At 32.9% G+C, this 13,140-nt stretch overlaps 1 protein-coding gene across 1 annotated transcript; it reads left to right on the top strand.

Annotated features, from left to right (window-relative positions):
* Nucleotides 1-1,211: 1,211 nt before the first annotated feature.
* On the top strand, nt 1,212-2,422 carry LOC129300426 (cytochrome c-type biogenesis protein CcmE homolog, mitochondrial-like). The gene has a single exon (XM_054938995.1). It carries the CDS (start codon nt 1,360-1,362, stop codon nt 2,161-2,163), a length of 804 nt encoding a protein of 267 aa, XP_054794970.1. The 5' UTR covers nt 1,212-1,359; the 3' UTR covers nt 2,164-2,422.
* The last annotated feature ends 10,718 nt before the right edge of the window (nt 2,423-13,140 follow it).

The raw sequence follows: 13,140 nt of genomic DNA, 5'->3' as shown, positions 1-13,140 counted from the left end.
GGGAATTGGATTAAAGCATTTTCAAAATTCCTTAGTTACCATCCTAGCATAGAGGCAAAACTTATGAGAATTTATGAAGGACTCAACCTCTATTGGAATGAGAGATTATTCAAAGTCAATATCTAGTTGAACTCAATGGAGGCATTATCTCTTATTAGTAACAACTACTAAGGAATCACTCTTTATCCAACATTATCAAGATGATAAGAGATTTTACTATAAGAGATTGGATGGTTACCTTTGACTATGTCAATAGAGAAGAAAATAGATGCATTGATCTCTTGACTTACCAAACAATACACAATAACTTTGATATTCAAATCTTTGATGAACCATCGTAAGATTGTACAAGCCTTTTAGCCTTAGACATAACTAGATTTTAGTCTTTCTGCACAGTTTTTCATGGCCTTGTATTAAAAAAAAAGAAATATATAAATGATAATTTGGTCCTTCAAAATGTTATAATTCTCTTGAAGTCTCTAAAAATTTTTCTGTCATTAATGAATTTATATAAATTACCAAATTGTCCTTGTTGAAAATAAATGATTCATAAGTTTTGTTTATATATTTACAACTTTTCTTCTTATATTCGCAACAATGCAACAGTAAATAAGGAATTTAACATGAAAGTTGTGATTTACTGTTGTATTGTTGCAAATATAAGAAGAAAAGTTGTAAATATGTAAACAAACTTGTGAATTATTTATTTTCAATAAAGATAATTTAATAATTTATATAAATTTATTAATGATAGGGAAATTCCTAGGGACTTTAAGGGAATTAAAACATTTCGAGAGACCAAATTGTCATTTATATATTTCAAAATATTTTTTTTATTTTTCTTTTTTTAAATATAGGATTTATAATGCTAGTAAAATAAATGAAAATACCTCCCACTCTATTCATCAAACACTTCTAACTAGCCCAGGTTAAGAAACGAGATTAAAATTAATTAAGAGTCTTGATTTTTTCAAATTTTTTTTATAAAAATCCCAAATTATTCTTAATTAAAATTATTAACTTTATTTTAAATTTTAATATCAAACCTGCTACAATCAACTACATATGTAAACATTTTTGAAAATAATTCATTATACCTCCTCAAATTTTATAAGGTATCTTATAAAACTTCTATAAACAAAGAATGGAGGAATAGTTTATTAGGAGGAAGGTGCCGCCGTAGCAAGCATAGCAAATGCAAACAAGAAGTTTAAAAAAAAAAAAAACCAAGCAGAAGAAGAAATGGAAAAGGCAGACAGGAGAATTGTATAATATTGTACCTTGTTCGTTTGCGTTTACAGGCTGATCCAAAACCCTCAACCCTTCTTCTTCAGATCCTACGCCATTACTTCCCCTCACATGGCCTCTACTCTTGCCCTTAGATTCCGATCTTCTCGTCTCCGAACCGCCTCATTGTTTCGGTCATATCTCCGCCCCAGGCCCATCGCATCTCCGCCCTTGTTTGTTGCTTCTCTCTCTCATGTCCCTGCGATCCTTCTCCCTGATTCCTCGTCCTCTTCCTCCGGCCACCGTTTCTTCTCTACAGCTCGCCGCCAGCCATTCCGATCTAAGAAGACGGTCGACATAGGCGCCCGAGCCAGGCAGCTTCAGAATCGCCGACTCTGGACTTATGCACTGACCTTCAGCTGCATCGCAGGCTTTATTGTGATCGTCTTGAATAATTTCCAAGATCAATTGGTCTTCTACGTGACTCCGACTGATGCTCTCGAAAAATACTCCTCGAACCCATCGAAAAACAAGTTTCGCTTGGGTGGTCTGGTCCTCGAAGGCAGCGTCGTGCATCCGGCTTCATCCCAGGAAATGGAATTCGTAATCACTGATTTGGTTACTGATATTTTGGTTCGCTATCAGGGTTCGTTGCCGGATTTGTTTAGGGAGGGGCACTCCGTGGTGGTTGAGGGGTTTGTAAAGCCCTTTACAGAGGAAGTCAAGAAAGAGGTTTCGGCTAAAAGTGTGTCTGGAAAGGCGAGGAGTGGAGAGTGTTATTTTTCGGCCACCGAGGTTCTTGCAAAGCATGATGAGAAATACATGCCCAAAGAAGTTGCTGCGGCTATTGAGAAAAACAAGAAGATGATAGAGGCTGGCGTTGCTGTGGATGAGGGAGCCAAGAGCTCGAAGATGGATGATACAAATCGATTTTGAGATTTCCCTCTCTCTCTCTCTTTCTCTCTCTGTTTTTTTTTTTTTTGGGGGGGGGTTTGGTTCTACTAGATTATAAATGCCATAATTTTTGGGACGAGAAGTGAGTTATCAAACAGGATGATAATTAGGATAGGCATTGGTATACGATGAGTATCGGGAGAGGTAAACTTGATTGTTCATCTATTATATTTTGTTGTTGTAATTCATTTTTGTGAGGTGATATTTCTCAAATGAATAAGCGAAATGATAACTTCTGTTATGTCTGAAGAATCTGTAAGATGCTTTCCTGTTGTTAGAAGTAGGAGTTTATGGGCAAGGACTGGAGGACGAGAATGGCCTGAGACCTATGTTACAAGGGCATCGGGCACGTTCTTATAGAAATGTATCCCATATACGGTGATGACGAACATTGTGTTCTCCCTGAAATGACAGATAAGAGTGAGAGTTGCAGTGAACTCCAACTTCGCCTTGCCTGTGTCTTCCTCAATAACACTTTCTCCTGTGGAGCAAATCTTCAAGTGATTGTGTCCGGAATAATATGCAAAGGAAGAATTTTCTCCCTTTAAGTATCATCCCCCCCCCCCCCCGGGGGCCGAGGGATAGAGTTGTGTTAGGGACTGCTGGAAATGACTCCTCACAACTGTAAATTTGAAATTTATTTCGTTTCATTTGATAGTTCAGTTCCAAAGGAGGGAATTAAAGCCAAGTCGTTAACCAAGTTGAGGAGAGCTGACTGTGGGGGTTCACACCCAACAAGAGATGAAAATTGGCGATCAATAGCCCACGTAATCTCACGGTGAGAATTCAGATCCTGTAGAAGCAGTCTGGAGGCTTGTTGATGGGGGGATTGAATCCTTACCATCAAGGATAAATGGCATCATATCTAAGGGGAGGCTAACGGTAATGTACTTGTGGGGATCTAATATGCTGAGCCTATTCCACTAGCCACCTCTTAAGAATCGAGTTGATATAGGACATGTCATAAAGATGTAAGATCCCAAACGAAAGAAAGCGACGATGCTTGCAAGACAAATATGTACTGTGGAATGTGAACAGATTGGTGAATAATAGAATATGAAAAATAAGAGGGAATATACAGGTCATAATGAAAACCAAATCTTAAAAATCATTTTACGATAATGTTTTCTTTTCCAATTTCGTAATTCGCCATGGACGTCAAGAGGATCTCCTGTGCCGTGCTGTTGGTGGTTGCTGCCTCCATGTCGGTGGCTTTGGCCTCCGAGGCCCCTGCCCCTTCCGACTCCGCCTTCTCAACCACCACCATCCCCATGCTTGGAGCATCCCTCTCGTCATTCCTTGCCTTCTACTTGCATTAAATATTCCCACCACCGTCTAGACAGGAAGAGTAGATTCTCAAATTTTCCTCTATAAATAAATTGTACCAATTATGGTGTTCTTTTTCGTATGCTGCAATTGTTTCATTCAATGAACATTATTAGGAGTGTCGTTAGAGTAATTAATGCTCGATCTATTTGAATAGTTCAAACTCCCATAAAGAGCTTTCAGAGTCTAGTTGTTTTTGCGATTTCAATTTCAAAATTGCACCACAAAAACTGAAAGCTATTCAGATCAATTTCAAGAGATTATGAGTTATTCTTTCTAGCTCTTGCTATGAAGCTTCTTTCTAATGCAGATTTGAAAGCTTAAATTGCCAAACACGGTTATTTAGTCTGCATTTAGGCTAGTAAGGGATACACTTCCAAAAAACCCTGATTAAACATCATCTTCAAACTGGAGAGCACACGAATTCTGTCTCCTTCTATTTGCTTGGATGATTGCTTTTTACTTTGGCACGAAGGAATAGGAAAGCCCCCGTTATGTAGAATAGGGAGGGGGAAAGGGAGAAGAGAATATGAAAAAGAGAGAAAAGGAGTAGAGAGAATACAGAAAGAATAAATAACTAGGTTGAAAGAAGAGAGAAGAGGCAAACTATAACAATTTTTATTCAATCAAAAGCGTGTTCAAAGTAAATGAGTTAACCCTAAATATAAATGCAAGAATATTCTAAAAATCCTAAAATTAAATAAAAAGGTGACAATAACTGCTGAAAGATAATAATAATTCAAATTAAAACAAAATATTCCTAATTAATATGAGAGTAAAATATACTCCCTCCATTCAAAAATGTAAGGCATTTTTAATTGAATATCACCCCCAATAAAGTAGTTATCTACTTTCAAACTAACTCTATCTTTTCATATTTATCTCTATTAAATATCCTACAATTAATACAAAGTCACTATTAATAGAGGCATTTTAAAAAAAAAAGACAATGATTACACCTCGAAAGACTAAAAATGCCTTACATTTTTTAACATCCAACTCCTCAAAAAATACCTATATCTTTGAACGTAGGGAGTATTCGATATTCAAATCTTTAATATCTTTAATTATTTCTTTATCTTTTTCTTTTCATCCTATCATTTCTCACTTGTTTGAAGAACTCTATTTTGAAAAGTAAAATGGTGGATATGCTCAGGAAGTATGATGGGATCGAGAGATTTCATGTTATTTGGAAATCATTTCTAGTAAATTAGATATCAATAAATGGCATCAAATAAACAACAAACAATTTGAGCATGTGAAATCACAACATACAAATCTAAAAATTCTTTCCAACAAACAAGATAATAATAGAGAAAACCATGTGATTCAAAAATAATTTGTTCTTCTACAACCACAATAATGTCATCACTAGAAGGTATAATAAACGAAAGATGTTGAACAAGAGTTGAATGAAATTGAGTATCATGATTAATAGTATTAGAACCCAAAACTAACATGAGTAAAGTTTGTTTCCATAACTATTCTTCTTTTATAATATCAGCTTTCTCTTGAGTCTCAATAATGATTATATTTAGACCAGGAGCAAAAAATTTAACATGGTTTGACTTAACTTCTTTGTCACATGCCTCAATCTCAAAATGATCAAGCTATTGCTTTCTAACACCACTTATATAGGTAAAAGGTCTTTGTTAGGGATATTATCTCCTTTAGAAGTTAAAGTATTTGGGTCTTCATTACTTTTTAAGATGATAGGATTTGAAGTTTTTTCCTTTTAATGCGACTTCTCTTTCTGAACTTGACATGAACATATAAAATTCAAGTTAGATTGGTCAACCAAATTATACTAATAGTAACATTGATGGCTATTAACATAATCAAACTTGGCTTCTCTCCTCCAAAACCCAAATTAAATATGGACCATAAAAATTTAATTTGAATAGTCTAGATTAAATGTTTTTATTCTTATTTTTATTTTGTTTATTAAAATATAAAATTATTAAATATAATCAACAATATGGATAGTTCAAATTTAATATGGGTAGTTTAAATTTAATATTAAAAATGTATATAATTTTAATGTTAAATTTGCACTATCCAAAGTATATCTAGATGGTCAATTTATAAAAAGTAATTCTTTGAAAATATCTAATCACCAATCTAGACCATTCAAATTTAATATAGATGGTTCAAAATTAATATTAAATTTGTTATTAATGTTAATATTAAATTTGGACCACCCATATTAAATCTAAACTACCCAAATTAACAATAAACATATTTATTAAATTTTTTAATAAATATAAAAATAAATATATTTAATCTAAATTGTCCAGATTTAATAAGGGGTGGCAAGAGGGAAGCCAAGTCCAACATAATTATAGCAATGGTGATCAACATAATCACATTAATAAAAATAATTATATTGATGATAATTAATATAATCACATTGACGATGTCAATATAATCATATTAGAGATTGAATGAGCTTATACATCACGATTGAAGGTGTTTTTCTTTTAATTCTAGGTAAAAAAAGTGAGATAAAAAATGTAACATCTCAAAATTTGATCATGATTAACTAAGCCTAATTAAGGTGATTAAGTGTGAAATTAGTATAGTGTGTTGCCAAAGAGGTCTAACCAACTTTTTGTTAGTAATTTCAGCCTTAAATCCGGCCCAAAGCAAAGCTGAGTTATCCATACATCGAAAAGAGAGGGAATTAAGAGAAAATAGCTCTGTGCTACATGTTGCGACGTGTAACGCATTCACTACAACACATGTGTGGAAATGCATGAAGAATTGGCTTCTCTATGCCATGCGTCGAGTTGTATACTACCTACGCCATGATAAATGGTCAAACTTTTGCTTAAGTGAGCCTACATTTATTTGCGAAATCAAAAGGAAAGAAAGGAGTAAATAAAGGGCATTCACCAAACTCTACTAAGGCTAAAGATTGTGAATCATTAGGGACATTTTGGATCCTACAAACACTGAGAATAAGCCTCTTATACCCTTTTCTTCACCTTTTTTTATTTTCTTGAAGAGTTAAGTTAAGGTTTATATTGGGATACTGATTTTTGGTCTATAATGGCTATGGGTCTAAACCCATAAACTTAAATTAAGTTAATGAAAATTGTTGAGGTTATTTAAAACTAGTATTGATGATTTATAAGTATTTGGTTAGTGGAGGCTATTAATGGCCAATAATGGCATTTATAAGAGTGGTTAAAGGTGTTAAATGCCATTAATGATGGTTTAATTGTGTATTGAGGCCAATGTGAGTTAGATGAGGCTAATAAACCTAATGGGTATTTTTTAAAGTAAGGTTGTAATTTTGGTGAAGTTGAGAGTGGTGACTTAAAGTGTTGAAATTTATTCTAATAAGGATATTAATTATTATCCTTGTGATTTAAATTGTAGACTAACTAAAATTTTCATACTATGTGTTGATATATATATGGCATGATCATTTATAATGGGGGTCACATAGGAAGAGGAGTAGTGATAAAATTCATATCGTATTCGTGGCTTACTATCATGATCGAAAGCTCGCCAGACTGTCGATTATTGGAATTAAAAGATAGTCAATGTCCCATTATTGTTGAGGGACTTTTCCACTTGTTCTTCGAGGGAATTGAATCTAACTAATATCCACTGATTCATGAAGAAGCTAGCTCAAGGGTACAACATATAGGGATGAGCATTACTTGGTTCGATTTGATACCAAAATGTGTAAACCCTATCAACCAAGCAATGCTAAAAATATGAATCAAATTGAACTGAATAAGGACCAAACTGAAATTTGATAATTTGGTTTGATTAGTTAATTCAATTTTGGACTTCATGTTGGGTTACTTGGACTCGGGCCAATTATGTTTTTTCTCTCTCTAAAATAGACAAGGCTTATATATAAAATTGGCCTTGTAAAATAATAGTATCCCATTTTAATGAGGGTTAGGGTTTCAACTTATCAAATTATATATTTACTTTTATTTAAGTATAAAATTTAAAGAATAAAATAAAGTAAAGTAATTAATGAACTAAATATAATTTATTATAAATAAATTATATATATATATATATATGATAAATTGGTTGGTTTGATCTATTCGATTTTAAATCTTACTAACTAAATTGAACATATCAACCAAAATATTTTTTTCAAAAAAAAAAAAACTAAATCGAACCAAAAAAATTGAATAGGCCGAATCATATAACAAAAATTTGATTTGATTTTTGATTTTGCTTACCCGTAATGACACCCCATGATTATTAGCATTAGAGAAAATCATGACTCATAAGTAAGTATAGTAGCCTTAGCCAACAGATCTTCACAAGTGAAAGACTTGGTTAGATTGAGTTCATGGACGTAGCCATTAAATAGCCATCGATTTCATGTCAAATGTATTAGGAGAGTATAAGGATATCATTGATCATGCATATCATATTTTAGCCACATGATTGTTAATATTGTGGACTAGCATACCTTGTTAGGGACACATGATTGTAAATATTGTGACCCCATATATGTCTAATGATGATAATTTATATAAGTTTGTATATGTATGGTCCCATTCACATGGTTGTTAGTATTATGGTCGTGGTGATAATTTAAAAGGTAGATTTTCTTGAAAAAATAATTTAATTGTCATTTGCACCCATAACTAATTAACATGCATCTATATAGACTAGATCGACATTGGTTACTAAGTGATTGTACTCACCTCTCTTTTTTCAATATTACAAGGGCTAGCTCATCTGATCAAGATAAGGAAAAATGACTAGAGGTATAGGATTCTATGGAAATCTGACTAGTAGACCTTATAGTATTATTTATATACATTTTTTGCTAATAATTTGCCAATAAGGGTTAATGATTTTTGACTACTTGTACTATTTGAAAAATTAAATTGAATGTGTATTTTGTGCCCTAAGTTGTATGTGTTATGGTTGTAAAGTTTAAATATAGGCAAAATACTAGTACAAATAAGGAGATGTGTAAATAGATGAATATTATGAATTATATGTTGATGTAAGAATTTGGCTTCTGCTATATTTTTGTGATTTAATGGGTTGAGAAGTAAAAATGTGGTATTAGTGTTGTTTGGTTGTCTTGGTGTGTTGCACGAGTTCATTGTAGTCCATTGAATGTAATTTAAGGGTTGGTGTGAGCTCTTGGCACTTGGATTAGCAATTGCATACTTAAGTTGTGAGATATTATTAAAAAGGAGTTTGAAAATGAATGTCTAACTTTTAATTGAAAAATTATTTGATTGTTAGACTAATTGTAACATCAAAAGTTAAATTCGATTAACTAAGTCTAATTAGAGTAATTAAGTTTATTAGTGAAGTATAAGGCCATACAAGTCTAATGAGCTTATTTGGTTATAATTTCAACCCTAAATGTGAGTCTGAAATAAAGTTGGGTTACTTGAATGTGAAATGTAACAATACCGCCACCTATCTAGCAAGCCATAACCAGTATTAGGTTAACCCACGTCACCACAATGAAAGTCAGCTTTACCTAAGGTGGTACTTGGGGTATCCCCCTCACCCAAGGGATCTCTCAAGACTCAATCTTCCAACCTCTTCTACCTTAATGAAATTGAGGCTAAGTCTTGTACTGTTGAGTCAATAATTATATGATGAGTGGAGTTTAATGATTATGTGATAAAGGAGTTTCATGACATAACCTGTTGTGGAGTTCGATGATGTGTGTTAAATGTAACTATGTGTGTTAAATGTAACTATGTGATGAATATGTATAATGATAGTAAAATGAGATAATTGAGCATGCTTGGGCACTGAACACTTGCCTACTATAGGCTATTGCATATCTATTCATTGCATGATCATGGTAGGTGGGGTTCGCCTAGGAAGATGAGTAGAGAATTAAAATCCATGTGGTAAGACCTCCGTCAAAGCTTGATGGTTAGCATGGATTTATTGTTCATATTGTCCTACTTGTTCAATAAGTGACTATTTCACTAGTTCAATGAAGGACTCGAATATAGCTAGTTATCTACTTGTTCAATGAGAAGGATAGTCCAGGGAGAATTACACCCTATAGTCTGAAAAATGAAAAAAACCATGACCCCTTAATAGGTTGAGCAACCCTGGCTGGGTAGCTTCTCACACATGTTTTGGCTAAGGAAATCTCAATTTATAGACAATCTTAATGTGTTATAGCCTACAGTTTTATATTAGAGGCATAAGGAGGATATAAGGGAGGTTTGATCATGCATATAGTGATAAAAGGGAACATGGTATCTATATTATGACCCTAGTGATAAAAATAATGAGATTTGCCTTATACCTATGTGAAAAGATGTTAATAAATCATTATCTTATGAATACATGCTAATATGAATGAGAATTGTGGTTGGTGTTTCTTGATCATGCTAAATGAATTGAGAGTTACCACTTGCATTTAAATTAATTAATATGCATTAGTATAAGTTAGATAGACCTTGGTTATTGAGTGATTATACTTACTCTACTATCTTTAATATTATAGGAACTAACTCAAAGGGACAAGACATAGGGAAATAGCTTGAGGCATGGGATTACTATCCTCTTTATAGACCTCCTTTCTTTTTGAGTATTAATGTATATATTCTTGCATGATATTGCCAACTAGAGATAATTTGTGTTGTGATTACTTGCACTATGTGTTTTGTTAAACTATATAATGTATTTTAAGCCCTAAGGTGTATATGTATTGATTGTGAGACCTAGAGTAGGATTAAAATACTAATGCAAGTAATAGTTGTGCATGGCACTTAAATTATGATGATTAGTTGATGAAACTTGTAATTGGAGCTCCCCTTATTTTTTTTAGATTAAGGGGTTTAGCAATAAAAAATGTGTTTCATGTGTATCGATAGTAATATGGCATGTTACATAGGTTTGCTTTAATCCATTAAGTGTGATTTGAGTGGTGTTTGTAGCTTTTGGCTTTTGGTGGAAATTTTGGACACTTAAGTATTGTGTAATGATGAAAACGAGTGAGTTTTGAAAGAATGTCCAACTTTTGACTGTGAGATAATTTTCTTGTGAAACTAAAACTATTAGAGAGAGTTAAGAGAAAATTTTTTATAGACACCTAGATCATGTCAATTAGACGTTGGATGAAGAATTGGGGCCTATTAGAAGTTTGCCCCGTTGCTGTCAAATGATAGCAAAATCTATTGTCAAAATCGTACAATACATCGTGATGTATAGTACAGAGGCTTACAAGCTATAGCGCAAGTGTGACAAGCTGTGGTGTATGCTTCTTTTCTATAATGATTTACTATTTTTCAATTTTTATGCAAATGTACTAATTTTTTTTGAGATCCTATTCTTCTGCATATTAATCAAACTTTGATTTTTAATTTGTAAGGATCTTTTAAAATGTTTTAAATATTGAAAACTTAGGATCCCACTTGTATAATTTGACAAGTTTGATAATTACATTAATGTTTATAGATCAGGGAGGATTAATAAAGGTAATCTTACTTGTCTTACTTGGAGATTTTACAACAACGTCATCAATTAGAGGTAAGAAAAAGCTCTCTTTAGATACCTATATCACCTCATTTAGACATCAAATGGATATATGGGGTCGTGTCAGAATTTTGCTCCAGGAGCTATTATGTGACAATTCTGTTGCTATCAAATTCATGCAATGCACTGCGGCATATGACATAAAGATAAACGTGCAAGGGCATGACTGCAATATGCCGCAGTACACCTATGTTGTTTTTGCAAAAATAATGTTTTCCAACTTCTTTTGTGAATGCTTTATATAAATCAGAAGCCCATGCTTTGTCACATTCTAACTTTGATTTCTTTTGAATAAATGATTGCATAGTGTTATGAGTTTAGAAAACTTAAGATCCTTCTTGTTGAATTTACAACCTTAGTATTCCGATTGATTTAACCATGATACCTATGATTTTGGGAAGTTAATGGTGGTTTAGTAGAGAAAAACTTACAAAAAATGAAGGTCTAATATCCTATTTTTAAAAAAGGTTACCAAATTGACCTCTATAAAAGTAAAGACCCAATTTAATAAGCCGAAGTTTCCAAAAACTCAAAATTTCTCAAAGATCACACATATTAAATAACTAATAATTTGAGTAAATTTTTTACAGTAACCTTCGGGGGTTTAGAACCCTTTAGGGAAACCTATAAAATTTTAACTAGCATTGAGTAAATTATGACTAAAATATAAGGCCAAACTGTATGTGTAAGAGTTGGGTATGGTTGACCTAAGATTATAAGAAAAAGGATTAAAAGATATCAATTTTTTAGGTTAAATTAAAGGAAAAATCATATGAGTGAAGGAAGGCAAGGAAAATATGGAACAATAATTAAAACAAGAAAGGAAGGAAACAAAAATATGGAGCAAAAAAAGGAGTCATGGTATAATGGTTTAAAATGAAGAAAATAAAGAACCAAAACAATAATAAGAGGAAAAAAAATAGGTAGAAAAGGACCCAAAATACCACCATAATGTCCAAAAAAACTCAGAGATTAAAATTTAAAATCAAAATATTTTACTAAGTAATCTAAAGAGCTTTAAAATATAAACTTTTTCAAAAAGTGTTTCCATATGATGATTTTGATACTAAGCAGTTATTTTAGAGTTAGTTTAGCAGTAGAAGTGAAATAGAAACCTAACTCTGGTGCCAGTTAATCTAGACCAAGAAAGGAGAAACAAAGAAGAGAATATAGAAAATAGAAAAAGGAGGTAGAGAAAATATAGAGAAAAAAGATACTAGATAAAATGAAAAGAGAAACTCGAAGAAAAAATAAATTGATAGTAATTCTCGTTCAATTATATGTGAAGCAAATGAATTAATATCTTATTAATAAATCTCAACCTAACCTCAGAAATAATGTAAAAATATTTTAAAAATCCTAAAACTAAATATAATAATAATAATAATAATAATGAAAAGACAACCATAAATGCTTAAAAATAATAATAGTTTAAATTAAAATGAAATATTCTTAATTAAAATGAGAATAAAATATTTTGAATCTTCAAATCTTTAACATCGCCGAGAAGGACGCCATCCAGCGCCGACAATGGCTTGATGCAGATGGGAACGCTGGTGCCTGCAACTGCAAATAGTCCACCCACAGGATTATTCGGATGAGGATCATACCGAATATTCTCCTCCGCTCTCCACTTCTATCATCTTCCGCTTTGTTAGCTGCGTCGACTGCCATCGGCCATCCACCACGGTTGATTCCAGGCAGTGGCAAATATCTTCCCTTCGATTCAGCCTGTCCCCTTCAACGATGTGCTCTATGGGCCTATTCTCCGCCTCACCCAACGAGTGCGGAGTGGAGGAGCACGAGTGATCAGCAGACTCGATTGCAGTAACGGGAAATCTTATCCAGGCTTTGGAGTACAATGCCATGCCTACGTTGTTGGCGAAGATTAAACCAAAACGAGTCCTGTGAATATTATATGAGCTTTCGGTGGAGTAGGGAAATAATGGGCATCTTTGAGGGAATATGCTTTTGCATTTGCATGCATCGACTATCATTATTCATTCGTGAGCCTGATGGTGAGTTTTCATATTCTTTAGATACTATTATCCCATTTATCTTTGTTTTAAATCTAGGCCGCTGGCAGATAAACTTTAAAGGGGCCCAAATTCTATACTAAAT

This window comes from Prosopis cineraria, unplaced genomic scaffold (assembly GCF_029017545.1).
Source record: "Prosopis cineraria cultivar Desert tree isolate PC_DT_omini unplaced genomic scaffold, ASM2901754v1 PC1583, whole genome shotgun sequence".
NCBI classification, from domain to species: Eukaryota; Viridiplantae; Streptophyta; class Magnoliopsida; order Fabales; family Fabaceae; genus Prosopis; species Prosopis cineraria.
Note: the sequence above shows the minus strand (reverse complement) of the source record. Positions and strands in the feature narration are given on the sequence as shown.